General features: G+C 44.6%; 1 protein-coding gene across 2 annotated transcripts in view; it reads right to left on the reverse strand.

Moving 5' to 3' along the window:
* Positions 1-12,500, reverse strand: part of wwp2 (WW domain containing E3 ubiquitin protein ligase 2) — a 46,351-nt gene that overhangs the window by 12,305 nt on the left and 21,546 nt on the right. For both annotated transcript variants that reach the window (XM_052475015.1, XM_052475014.1), the window contains exons 6-11: positions 12,218-12,299; positions 10,996-11,141; positions 10,638-10,875; positions 9,854-9,943; positions 6,010-6,184; positions 941-998 (exon numbers count right to left, since the gene is read on the reverse strand). In XM_052475015.1, coding sequence (XP_052330975.1) covers positions 941-998; positions 6,010-6,184; positions 9,854-9,943; positions 10,638-10,875; positions 10,996-11,141; positions 12,218-12,299 — 789 coding nt within the window. The remainder of the gene's footprint in view (positions 1-940; positions 999-6,009; positions 6,185-9,853; positions 9,944-10,637; positions 10,876-10,995; positions 11,142-12,217; positions 12,300-12,500) is intronic.

Here is a 12,500-nt window from a genome sequence, read left to right on the forward strand (position 1 = left end):
TGATAAGTATGTTAAAATGGGAGATGGAGAGAAAAATGCCAATGACCATTACTTTTGAGTGTTTTGTGTATACACTGTATAATTTTTGCGTGGGAATATATTGGAATGTATGAGAGTAGAGAGCTATAGGAATATATAAGTAGAGCATATTACAACCAATTCCTTGAGATTACACTTGGTACAACAACTAATCAATAATAGCAGGGGAAAAACTGAAATCTACCACATTTCAATCAAATCATATGTTGTTGACCAATAACTAACTGTAAGGAGAGTTATGCTGAATGGAAGAATAAAGGGATCTTCAGCATGAGCTTCTATGATGAAGGACAAGGCTGTATATCACAGTGTATACAAGATAGTGAACATTACATCTGGGCCTACAGCGGCGTGTATCTGTAGGTCTGTGTGTCTGTCCGTGTGTGTGTGTGTGTGTTTGTGAGAAAGACAAACAAACCAACTCTCCCCCTTCAACACAAAAACAAAGTCTTGTGCCCATGAAAGGCATTCAAGGCATCAGAACCCACTCTCATAACAAGTAGTGCAGGTGTCGATGTAGCCAATGCCTCTCCTGCATCTCACTGGTTTCAGGTCCTGGGACCACTGAAGGCTAGAGCCGGGACGATACCAGTATTGAGATACTCGTTAGTATTGTGGTGAGGAAATAAAACGCGAAGCAGATTTCACTTCTTTAGGAAAACAGCCCTAGTGTTGGAAACAAACATTATGTTCTCATCCAGAGTAACATTTATTTATTTCCCAAGCTATAGCACACTATATTTTACAGCAGGTTTTACCAAAGAGTTTGGTCTACTTGGTGTTGAAATTTTTGCCATGGAAAAAACGTTGCGACACTGGTATCGTCACAGCCTTACCGAGGGCCACTGACTACAGGGCCTAGTATGAGTATGGTGAGAGGTGTAGATGAAGGTGTACTTACCCCATCCTGAAGGGAGCGCACCGAGAGGGTCATTTTCCACAGCAGGAGCACCAGACGACTGATGGATAAAGAGAGAGAATACGTTTCCAGTTAGGAATCTTTCCTCTCCTTCTTCCACCTTTCAGTCTTCTTCTCTCACGCTCTTCACTGCAGCGGCTCTGTGTGAAATTCTTCTGTCCGTACACAAAGCTCTCAACCAAGTTCTCAGACTGGTGTGAGGTAGAAAAAAAACTCAGAAAACCAAACATACAGGAAAAAAATAAATAATAAATGCAGCAAATGCCTCAAAACGCCACAGAAACCTCAAGTGTTTAACACCTCAAGTCTAGAGGAGCAGGAGTGAACAGAGTGGAGTGTCACAGGGAAATCCAGTCTTTTTTGAGGGGTGATAAGGCGTACCCCAGAAGGCTGAGGTGACCTCTCCCATGCAGCTGGAACAGGAGACTGACAGAGAGGCTCAGACGCAGCTCGTATGCCTTCCAAAAACTACATGCTCAGGAGGAGAGAAAAAACAAACTGTTCCAATGAGCTCACTGGCTGGCCTTAAGACCCACCCCGGCTTCTACCCCCCCTGCACCCCTCTCTACCCCCCCCCCCGCACTCCTCCCTACCCCACCAATCTGCAGAGGTCCTCCTCTTCTAGATATGCTGTGAAAGTAAGCAGGGAGGCGTGATGTCTGAGCGAACTGAGGGAACATTCATCCTTGTTCCAGACTGCCCACCCCCTCTGACAAAAGCACCTTTATTCACCCTGCACTGGAACCAGTGTGGTTTACTCAGCCTGTGCATACAGAGAGAAAGAAAGAGTGTGCCACTGTACGGAAAATGTGTATATAACAAATACTGATTGAATGTGTAAGAGATTGCATTTGATTATGTGTGTGTGTGAGTGCATTTGCCACTGAGTGGAAAGATGTTTGTGAGGAGTTAGTGCACAGACTGTTGGTTCCATGACTGAGTATGAAAGCTGTACCTTTGGATGAAAATCTAATTTATGCATTCATTCTCCTCACCTCAGGTCTGCAAAACTGCCCTCCAAGCAGTCCATGTGTCACTGAAGGTAACGCCACACAACTTCACTCAGCATTTCCCCAGAATAATCATACGGTGCGGTGCCCCTTTATGAGAATTCATCATGGAAACTTTGAGAAGAACGGAAGGAATAAGATAGTAAAGAGTGAAAGGAGGAGGACAATGCATGTGGGGTTAAAGGGGAATATGTGTGTGTCACTCGATCTACAGCCAATCCATGTATGAGACCCACCCTTCTGTGTTTCTGTGACTAAAAAAGGTTAAAAAAAAGAAGGAAATAAAGACATGACATCATCTGCTATGCCCTGACCATTCAGTTCCTCGCCAGAGGATGTGAAAGAGAGCTGGAGAGAGAAAGGAGGAGGAAAAGACAGGGAAAACAAGAGTGAAAAATTAAAAGCAAGCAGAGGGGGTGGTAAAAAGCGCGATAGTACATCTTTCTCCTTACTAAGATACTATATATGGTGATTGAGTGGTAAGTGGGTGATGTGAGTTGAGATATTATTCTTGATAAAAGTATTTGAATTGCAACAGACTCCTATCTCGCTTCAGGATGCTGAGAATTACAACAAAAAGGCCAGTTAGTCTCTAAACACTGAAAACCTTGCCAGAACCATATGAATGACCGGCACTATGAGTGGGAAAAGTCACATAGACCTACGTTGCACACTAATTTAATTCCTCTAATGTTAGCGCTGGAAAAAACGTCTTAAAAGAAGTTCACCCAAAGGGGCAAAACAGTGGTAGAAGTAGGACCCCTGATAAAATGCTCAACAGTGACTAAAATACTCAAACTAGCTTAAACCAGGTTGTATTACAATGTGGTATTTTAGAAAGGTGTATAGAAGGTCCAATGCAGCCGTGTTAATCTCAATATCAAATAATGTCTGGGTAATAATAACAATTATCTTAGTATCTTAAATTTGATAGCTTTCAATTAAAATGGTCAAAAGGAAACCAAAATAGCTTCTTAGCAATGGGCAATTTCTCAGGCAAAAAAAATTCAAGGACTCTCTGTGAGTGTTCTGAGTGGGGAGGGGAAAACTGAACATTAGCTGTTATTCGCAGAGAGGTTTGGAACTCTCTTTCTTATTGGTCTATTAACTATACTGAACAGAAAAATAAACGCAACATGTAAAGTGTTGGTCCCATGTTTCATGACCTGAAATAAAAGATCCCAGAAATGTTCCACAAAAAGTGATATTTCTCTTAAATAGTGAGCACAAATCTGTTAGGGAGCATTTCTCCTTTGCCATGATAATCCATCCACCTGACTGGTGTGGCATGATCATTACACAGGTGCACCATGTGCTAGGAACAATAAAAGGCCACTCTAAAATGTGCAGTTTTGTCACACAACACAACTCTAGAGCTCTGTCAGAGTGACCATCGGGCTGTTGGTCACCTCCATGACCAAAGCCCTTCTCCGATTGCTCAGTTTGGCCAGGCAGCCAGCTCTAGGAAGTCTTGGTTGTTCAAACTTCTTCCATTTAATAATGATGGAGGCTACTGTGTTCTTGGGGACCTTCAATGCTGCAGGCATTTTTTGGAAACAGGATGCAAGATGGAAACAGGATGCACCTGAGCTCAATTTCGAGTCTCATAGCAAAGGGTCTGAATACTTACGTAAATTAAGTATTTCTGTTTTTTTTGTTGCTAAAAATGTCTAAAAACCTGTTTTCGTTTTGTCATTATGGGGTATTGTGTATAGATTGATTTGTTTCAGTTAATCCATTTTAGAATAAGGCTGTAACGCAACGAAATGTGAAAAAAGTCAAGGGGTCTGAATACTTTCCAAAGGCACTGTATATCCATTATTTAGCTGGAATGGAATCTTTGTATACCGTATATTTGACTGTGCTACGTGGGTGTCTCACCTAGCTAATTTAAGATGAATGCACTAAGTGTAAGTCGCTCTGGATTAAAGCATCAGCTAAATGTCAAATGGAAATGTTTTACACACAGATCTCATATTACTGTATAATTTTTTTAAAATAACAATATTGATGTCACAAATGTATTATTTGTACAGTTATTTATAAAAATGTTCAGTTATTCGGGTTTCCTGACTCTGTGGTAATTAAATATCCCATAGAACATATTGTAGGCCTCCTGAGTGGCACAATGTTTTAAGGCAGTGCTAACTGTGCCACTAGAGATTCTGGTTCCAATCCAGTGGTCTAAGGCAGTGCTAACTGTGCCACTAGAGATTCTGGTTCCAATCCAGTGGTCTAAGGCAGTGCTAACTGTGCCACTAGAGATTCTGGTTCCAATCCAGTGGTCTAAGGCAGTGCTAACTGTGCCACTAGAGATTCTGGTTCCAATCCAGTGGTCTAAGGCAGTGCTAACTGTGCCACCAGAGATTCTGGTTCCAATCCAGTGGTCTAAGGCAGTGCTAACTGTGCCACCAGAGATTCTGGTTCCAATCCAGTGGTCTAAGGCAGTGCTAACTGTGCCACTAGAGATTCTGGTTCCAATACAGTGGTCTAAGGCAGTGCTAACTGTGCCACCAGAGATTCTGGTTCCAATCCAGTGGTCTAAGGCAGTGCTAACTGTGCCACTAGAGATTCTGGTTCCAATCCAGTGGTCTAAGGCAGTGCTAACTGTGCCACTAGAGATTCTGGTTCCAATCCAGTGGTCTAAGGCAGTGCTAACTGTGCCACTAGAGATTCTGGTTCCAATCCAGTGGTCTAAGGCAATGCTAACTGTGCCACTAGAGATTCTTGTTCCAATGGGGATGTTAACCCTGGTGTAATGGCTTCATGCCCACCCTGGTCCCATTCCACCATGGCCACCTAATCACTCCTAGTGGGCATATATCACTCTCCACCTGATAGCTGGTAAGTGTTCTGGCACAAAAATGATTGCCGTGCATCACCGTGGTGGATGAGGGGAGTTTCCCCCCTACTCTGTAAAGTGCTTTGAATACCTCAGTTAGCAGAAAAGCACTATATAAATACAATCAATTATTACATATAAAACAGGAAAATCACATTTTGACTGCTTTGGGCCTTTAAGTAGGTAGTTGAGTACTGAGACAATGGACCAGTTCCAGTGGTGTTGCTGCATGAGCCCCTCTCAGTGAGAATGGACAGAGCGAATAAGAAGCAGGAGGTAGAAAAGGGTGAATTTTGGAGGCAGAAACAGCAGTCAATGACTGACTGCTCTTTGTGTTATGTACTGTGTGTTATGTATTTAATCTATGCCTTGGTGTGTACTGTGTCACATAGTTGTTCATATATATGTGTGTGTGTGTGTGTGTGTGTGTGTGTGTGTGTGTGTGTGTGTGTGTGTGTGTGTGTGTGTGTGTGTGTGTGTGTAAGCGATGAGCGAGCAAGCATGTGTGCTCTCACAGCTGTAATGTTCGGAGTCAGTTTTGATATTTCTGCCTTAGCACGTGACAATGAGCAGCGTCAGGGGCCAGTCTACTTTAAAATCGACCATGACATTATAATGGGCTCAGCTCACAAACGCACCAGCACATATATGCAACATTCTCGAACCTGGTAACATTTGATACAAAGTAACAGAATGCAAGTGAATGATCCCTCTCAAATAACGAGCAAAGCTAAAAGTATAGTATAGACTAAACGTGCTCTTATCTGGCCATGGAGGGGGGTGAGTGACGTCAGAGTCCCAAGCAGCCAGCTGATCACCCCCCCGGCATTCCAAAACGGAATCCGCCTATCAGCAGCAGCAGACCTGCCAGCTAGTTCTCAGGGACTCATGGTTACTCAATGAGGTGGATGTTATTTTAAAAAGAGGTTCAGAATTAGCTTGTCGAGCAGACTGGGTGTGTGGGAGCAGGGAGGTTTTAATAGAAACCAATGAGAGTTTCAGCTCATTTCAGTAATTTGATGTACCATGGAACGCCCATTTCAGATTCAGAATGCTTTATTATTTTTACCTCAACAAATGCCCTTCTGTACCCTTGTGTTTAACCCATAATTCTATGCTGAGGGGAAGCTTTTAGAGGGCCACACCTAAAGGGGCTAAATAAGTAGTACAGACAGTACAGTAGTTCTATGTTGAGTTACCTGGTAGAGGAACCTCTGGCTGAACTGGTGCATTGCCCCTTGGAGCTGGTTGCGCTGGGACTGCCACTGCTCATAGTTCCGGACTGATTCTTCTGTGGGCCGCTGCCACGTGGTGGTTCTGGTGTTGTGGTCCACATAGTAGAACCTGCCTCGCTGGTCCACACGCTTCTCCCAACTGTACAGGGACAGAGTGAGACTCATTCAAATGTACAAACGGACATACACACACAGCCATATATAATTATGGACATAGACAAGCTAGGATATGCAAACACAAGGTTAAGATATGCATTATCCCACAGAAACACATGTAAACCAACACAAGCACATTCCCAGTTCAGTACAGTTGTGTTTTATTATGTGTGCAGGCTGCTGCTCTCATATCTCTGACTAAACCAGAACAGTATTTGGAAGACAAAACAGCAAATACTTCTGTATGCTAACACACACACAGCTCTGAAATTCCTCAAAAAGGAACTTGAGACGCAATATAACACCCCTCCCTGTTCCTTGTGCTACTGTTTCCCTGGGACCCTAGATAACAGTACTGTGGCTCCTATATCCTATAGAGCAGTACTGTGGCTCCTGTATCCTACAGAACAGTACTGTGGCTCCTGTATCCTACAGAACAGTACTGTGGCTCCTGTATCCTACAGAACAGTACTGTGGCTCCTGTATCCTACAGAACAGTACTGTGGCTCCTGTATCCTACAGAACAGTACTGTGGCTCCTGTATCCTACAGAACAGTACTGTGGCTCCTGTATCCTACAGAACAGTACTGTGGCTCCTATATCCTACAGAACAGTACTGTGGCTCCTATATCCTACAGAACAGTACTGTGGCTCCTATATCCTATAGAGCAGTACTGTGGCTCCTATATCCTATAGAGTAGTACTGTGGCTCCTATATCCTACAGAACAGTACTGTGGCTCCTATATCCTATAGAACAGTACTGTGGCTCCTATGTCCTACAGAACAGTACTGTGGCTCCTATATCCTATAGAGCAGTACTGTGGCTCCTATATCCTACAGAACAGTACTGTGGCTCCTATATCCTATAGAGCAGTACTTTGGCTCCTATATCCTACAGGACAGTACTGTGGCTCCTATATCCTACAGGACAGTACTGTGGCTCCTATATCCTACAGAACAGTACTGTGGCTCCTATATCCTACAGAACAGTACTGTGGCTTCTATATCCTACAGAACAGTACTGTGGCTCCTATATCCTACAGATCAGTACTGTGGCTCCTATATCCTATAGAGCAGTACTGTGGCTCCTATATCCTATAGAGCAGTACTGTGGCTCCTATATCCTACAGAGCAGTACTGTGGCTCCTATATCCTACAGAACAGTACTGTGGCTCCTATATCCTACAGAACAGTACCGTGGCTCCTATATCCTACAGAACAGTACAGTGGCTCCTATATCCTACAGAACAGTACTGTGGCTCCTATAACCTATAGAGCAGTACTGTGGCTCCTATATCCTACAGAACAGTACAGTGGCTCCTATATCCTACAGAACAGTACAGTGGCTCCTATATCCTACAGAACAGTACAGTGGCTCCTATATCCTACAGAACAGTACTGTGGCTCCTATAACCTATAGAGCAGTACTGTGGCTCCTATATCCTACAGAACAGTACTGTGGCTCCTATATCCTACAGAACAGTACTGTGGCTCCTATATCCTACAGAACAGTACTGTGGCTCCTATATCCTACAGAACAGTACTGTGGCTCCTATATCCTACAGAACAGTACTGTGGCTCCTATATCCTACAGAACAGTACTGTGGCTCCTATATCCTACAGAACAGTACGGTGGCTCCTATATCCTACAGAACAGTACTGTGGCTCCTGTATCCTACAGAACAGTACTGTGGCTCCTATATCCTACAGAACAGTACTGTGGCTCCTATATCCTATAGAGCAGTACTGTGGCTCCTATATCCTACAGAACAGTACTGTGGCTCCTATATCCTATAGAACAGTACTGTGGCTCCTATGTCCTACAGAACAGTACTGTGGCTCCTATGTCCTACAGAACAGTACTGTGGCTCCTATATCCTACAGAACAGTACAGTGGCTCCTATATCCTACAGAACAGTACAGTGGCTCCTATAACCTATAGAGCAGTGGTCCTTCTGTGGCACAGTTGGTAGAGCATGGCGCTTGTAACGCCAGGGTAGTGGGTTCGATTCCCGGGACCACCCATAAGTAAAATGTATGCACACATGACTGTAAGTCGCTTTGGATAAAAGCGTCTGCTAAATGGCATATATTATTATTATTATCAGTACTGTGGCTCCTATATCCTACAGAACAGTACTGTGGCTCCTATATCCTACAGAACAGTACGGTGGCTCCTATATCCTACAGAACAGTACTGTGGCTCCTATATCCTACAGAACAGTACTGTGGCTCCTATATCCTATAGAGCAGTACTGTGGCTCCTATATCCTATAGAGCAGTACTGTGGCTCCTATATCCTACGGAACAGTACATTGGCTCCTATATCCTACAGAACAGTACTGTGGCTCCTATATCCTATAGAGCAGTACTGTGGCTCCTATATCCTATAGAGCAGTACTGTGGCTCCTATATCCTACAGAGCAGTACTGTGGCTCCTATATCTCACAGAGCAGTACGGTGACTCCTATATCCCACAGAGCAGTACTGTGGCTCCTATATCCTACAGAGCAGTACTGTGGCTCCCATACTGTCAGGAACATGAGAGCAGTTAAACCCCTACGCTGCTAGAAAAAGAGCTCAGCTCAAAACCCATTAATGCAGGCCCACACCACGCCTTTCATCTGAGCTGCACTAAGGTTGGAGGTTGGGTGTGTGGCAGCGCCATGCTAACTCAGACCAGGTACGTGTACCAAGCACTAAGCACTAAACCCAGCAGCTGTAGTCAGAACCAGCCCAGCCTCCGAGAGGCGAGACGCTAATTGAGCCTCATATGGGTCCAGAATAGCGCTGCATGCATGTGCTCTTTCTAAGAAAGCACTTTTGTTCTCCAGACCGTTCCCTTATGTGGAAAAAGTGAGACGGGGCAGGACTGAGCTTTACCTCAAACAGGCTTCTCACACAGCGCAAATGAAAATCAATAAATATTCACTGAAATAAAATGGCAATAAAAGGCTCTGGTACCGCCACAAGAGAGAGCTGGGTTCCGCAGCACACAGTGAGAAACACCACTGGAAATCAACAGAGACTCAAACAATCAGTGCTGGTGATTCACAGCCTGTTAAAGAGATGAGAGACCAAATGGCCAAACACATAAAACACACACTAACAGACCTGACACACTACTATTGTAAGAAAATGACTCCTCTAAATGGATAGGATAGTCTAAGTTGGGGTGGGGAGTGGCACAAACCAATTATTCAGTAATTTATCATATTTAATGGGAGTCAGCTTCTTCCAGCCAGAGAAAATAAGACTAGTCTCAGTTCATTTGACTGTCCAGAGTCAGACCTCCAGGAATGTTACTGTGCTGTGAATGAGTCTGCCACTCCCTGACTGTGGGCCCACTTCACACCCCAACACCACCCTGCTAGGATCCTCCAGCTCTGTATGTTTATATAGGCAGCAGTCTGAGTTAAGGAGAAACATGCAGGGAATGTTCACGAGTGGACACGATCTCCCCTTCACAGAGAGAGATACTGGAAATTGGTAATGTGAACATGTTCCCATGACAATAAAGCCCTTGAATTGAAATATATATTCCCATCATGCACTGGGCTGGTTAACTGTCAGCACCCTCCTCTGATGGTAGGAAGTGTGAGATAAAGAGAGGAAGAGGGGGAAGACATCAAAGTGTGTAGGCTGACTGACCCAGGTGGAAGTGGTCTTTCCCAGGTGGTGGTCTTTGTGTTGTGGTCCACATAGTACACCCTGCCATGGGGCAGAACTCGTTGCTCCCAGCTGAGAGGCAGAGAGAGAGAGAGAGAGAGGCAGAGAGAGCAGAGAGAGAGGCAGAGAGAGAGGCAGAGAGCAGAGAGAGAGAGAGAGGCAGAGAGAGAGAGAGAGAGGAGAGAGAGAGAGAGCAGAGAGAGAGAGAGAGAGAGAGAGGCAGAGAGAGAGAGGCAGAGAGAGAGAGAGAGGAGAGGCAGAGAGAGAGAGGCAGAGAGAGAGAGGCAGAGAGAGAGAGGCAGAGAGAGAGGCAGAGAGAGAGAGAGGCAGAGAGAGAGAGGCAGAGAGAGAGAGGCAGAGAGAGAGACAGAGAGAGAGAGGAGAGAGGCAGAGGCAGGCAGAGGCAGAGGATAGCAGAGGCAGAGGCAGAGGCAGAGGAGGCAGAGGCAGAGATAGAGATAGAGATAGAGATAGAGATAGAGATAGAGATAGAGATAGAGATAGAGATAGAGATAGAGATAGAGATAGAGATAGAGATAGAGACAGAGACAGAGACAGAGACAGAGACAGAGACAGAGACAGAGACAGAGACAGAGACAGAGACAGAGACAGAGACAGAGACAGAGACAGAGACAGAGACAGAGACAGAGACAGAGATAGAGATAGAGATAGAGATAGAGAGAGAGAGAGGCATGTTAGGTCAGTCAAGTTACATGTGAGGAGATGCCAATCAGACACGCACAAGCACCTACATGCAAACTCTTACCCAGTGGGTAGTAACTCTGGAACCGGCTCTGTGGCAGTGGTTGGGTTGGCGGTGTCTGGGTTAGCTCCAGCAGGGGGTGCCTCTGTAGGAGGAGGGAGGATTGTGTCGTCTAGCCCAGGAGAGGGGCTGCTGCTGCTGGGGGCTGGGGACCGGGCCGGCGGGGAGGATGGTGGGGGTGTATGACGAGTCAGGCTGCTACGGCCATTCTCCAGCCCGTTGGCAGTCAGCTCAACTTTACCTTTGGGGTAGGGCAGATAAAGGAGTTGATTGATCCACACTGGGAAAAATGTATCAATTCTAGTGTCAAGTGAATGGAGAGTGACAGAAAAATAGTTTCATGTCCCCAAGGTTATAGTACCTGCACTCCCAGGGCTGCTGTGAGAGTTCTTGGCCGAGTAGTTGCGACCAGAAGTCCCAGGACTCTGCTCCTCACTTGGCTCTCCATTAGCCAGAGCGACCCCCGGGGAACCCCCTTGCGAATCCTCTGCAGAGTGTCTGTGAGTCCTGACCAGAACACGTACACAGACACAGGGGAGGGGTCAGGACCAATCACACCACATAAAATTAAATTCTCTTCATCTCCTAAAATGGACAGAATGTAGATTTGCGATGTAAAGCTAAACTATTGACGTAAATGTTACTGACGTAAACTTTGGAGTAGAATAAAGAAAATGTTTCATACTTTGACTTGAAAATGTTGAAAAAGCAGCTCAACACATCTCACACACAGGCGGCAGGGCATGCATACACACGAACAAAGAAGAGTCAGTGTGAGAACTTTCCCTCTCAAAATATACTCATATTTTCCTAAAGTAGGAAATAACCTATATTTAGCAAGTGCTTTTATACAATGAAAACATGTTGGTTTTTACCCCCCAGACATCAGAATGCTGAGTACAAAGTTGGATCATTATCAATGGAAACTTGAGTAAGGTTCTGAAAAGTTGTCTATTCACAGTGAGTTTTTCCCCCCACCAACTACCCTATACTAAAAGTGGGACAGAAGAACAGTAATTTGGAAAAGGACAGGAGAACATATAAACCTTTTGGCTTTTTCCCTATTGGGAAAGGGGGGTACATGCTTCTCATCATGGGAGAATACAGAAGCACCAAAAAAACATAGCATAGAACTCTGCACTTCTCTCTACACCTCCCTTTCTACTCCTCTCTTTAGGGACAGGTGGATGGAGCCATTGAATGGTGTTCCAAACAAAAAGGTCCACAGCAATGCCCTCTAATGTTTTCAGGGAAATACCATACATCTGTGTGTTGCAGTATAGCAGTGTCTCACACTTGGCATGCTCATTATCTGGAACTTATCATTGGTCTGAATAAGGCATCTCTGTGTTGGATCACTGCATTGACCTCAAAGGAGTATATTTGTGTTTTAAATAAGACTTCGGAGAGGCCGTGTGTGTACAGAGAGAAACTAGAGAAACGTATAGTAAATCTCTATACATCCAAACTGTGAAATGAGTGAATCTATTTGTGTGAAATAGTTTGTTCATACAACCTGTATTCTATAGGGGTATGAATCGAGTACAAATAGCTCAAGTATTTGTATGTTTGTTCGTTCTCACCTGCCGCGGGGGCTGCAGGCTGTACTGGAGGTTTCCTCACTCTGGGTCCTGCGTAGGTTTGATCTGTCCGACTGCAGTATCTCTGTACAAACAGGACAAAGGACACACCATCAATACACCAAACTTCATTATAACCATTAGTAAGAAAATAATATATACCATCCAATGTCTATAGAGAATAACAAAAATCACATAACACTTGACGGTTACAGTTTCAAGAGACCAATTTTCACTGCTATAGAATGTGGTCGTGGACTGAATGAGTGTGTTCATTCCCTGCCCT

The sequence above is a fragment of the Oncorhynchus keta genome, chromosome 22, assembly GCF_023373465.1.
Source record: "Oncorhynchus keta strain PuntledgeMale-10-30-2019 chromosome 22, Oket_V2, whole genome shotgun sequence".
NCBI lineage: Eukaryota > Metazoa > Chordata > Actinopteri > Salmoniformes > Salmonidae > Oncorhynchus > Oncorhynchus keta.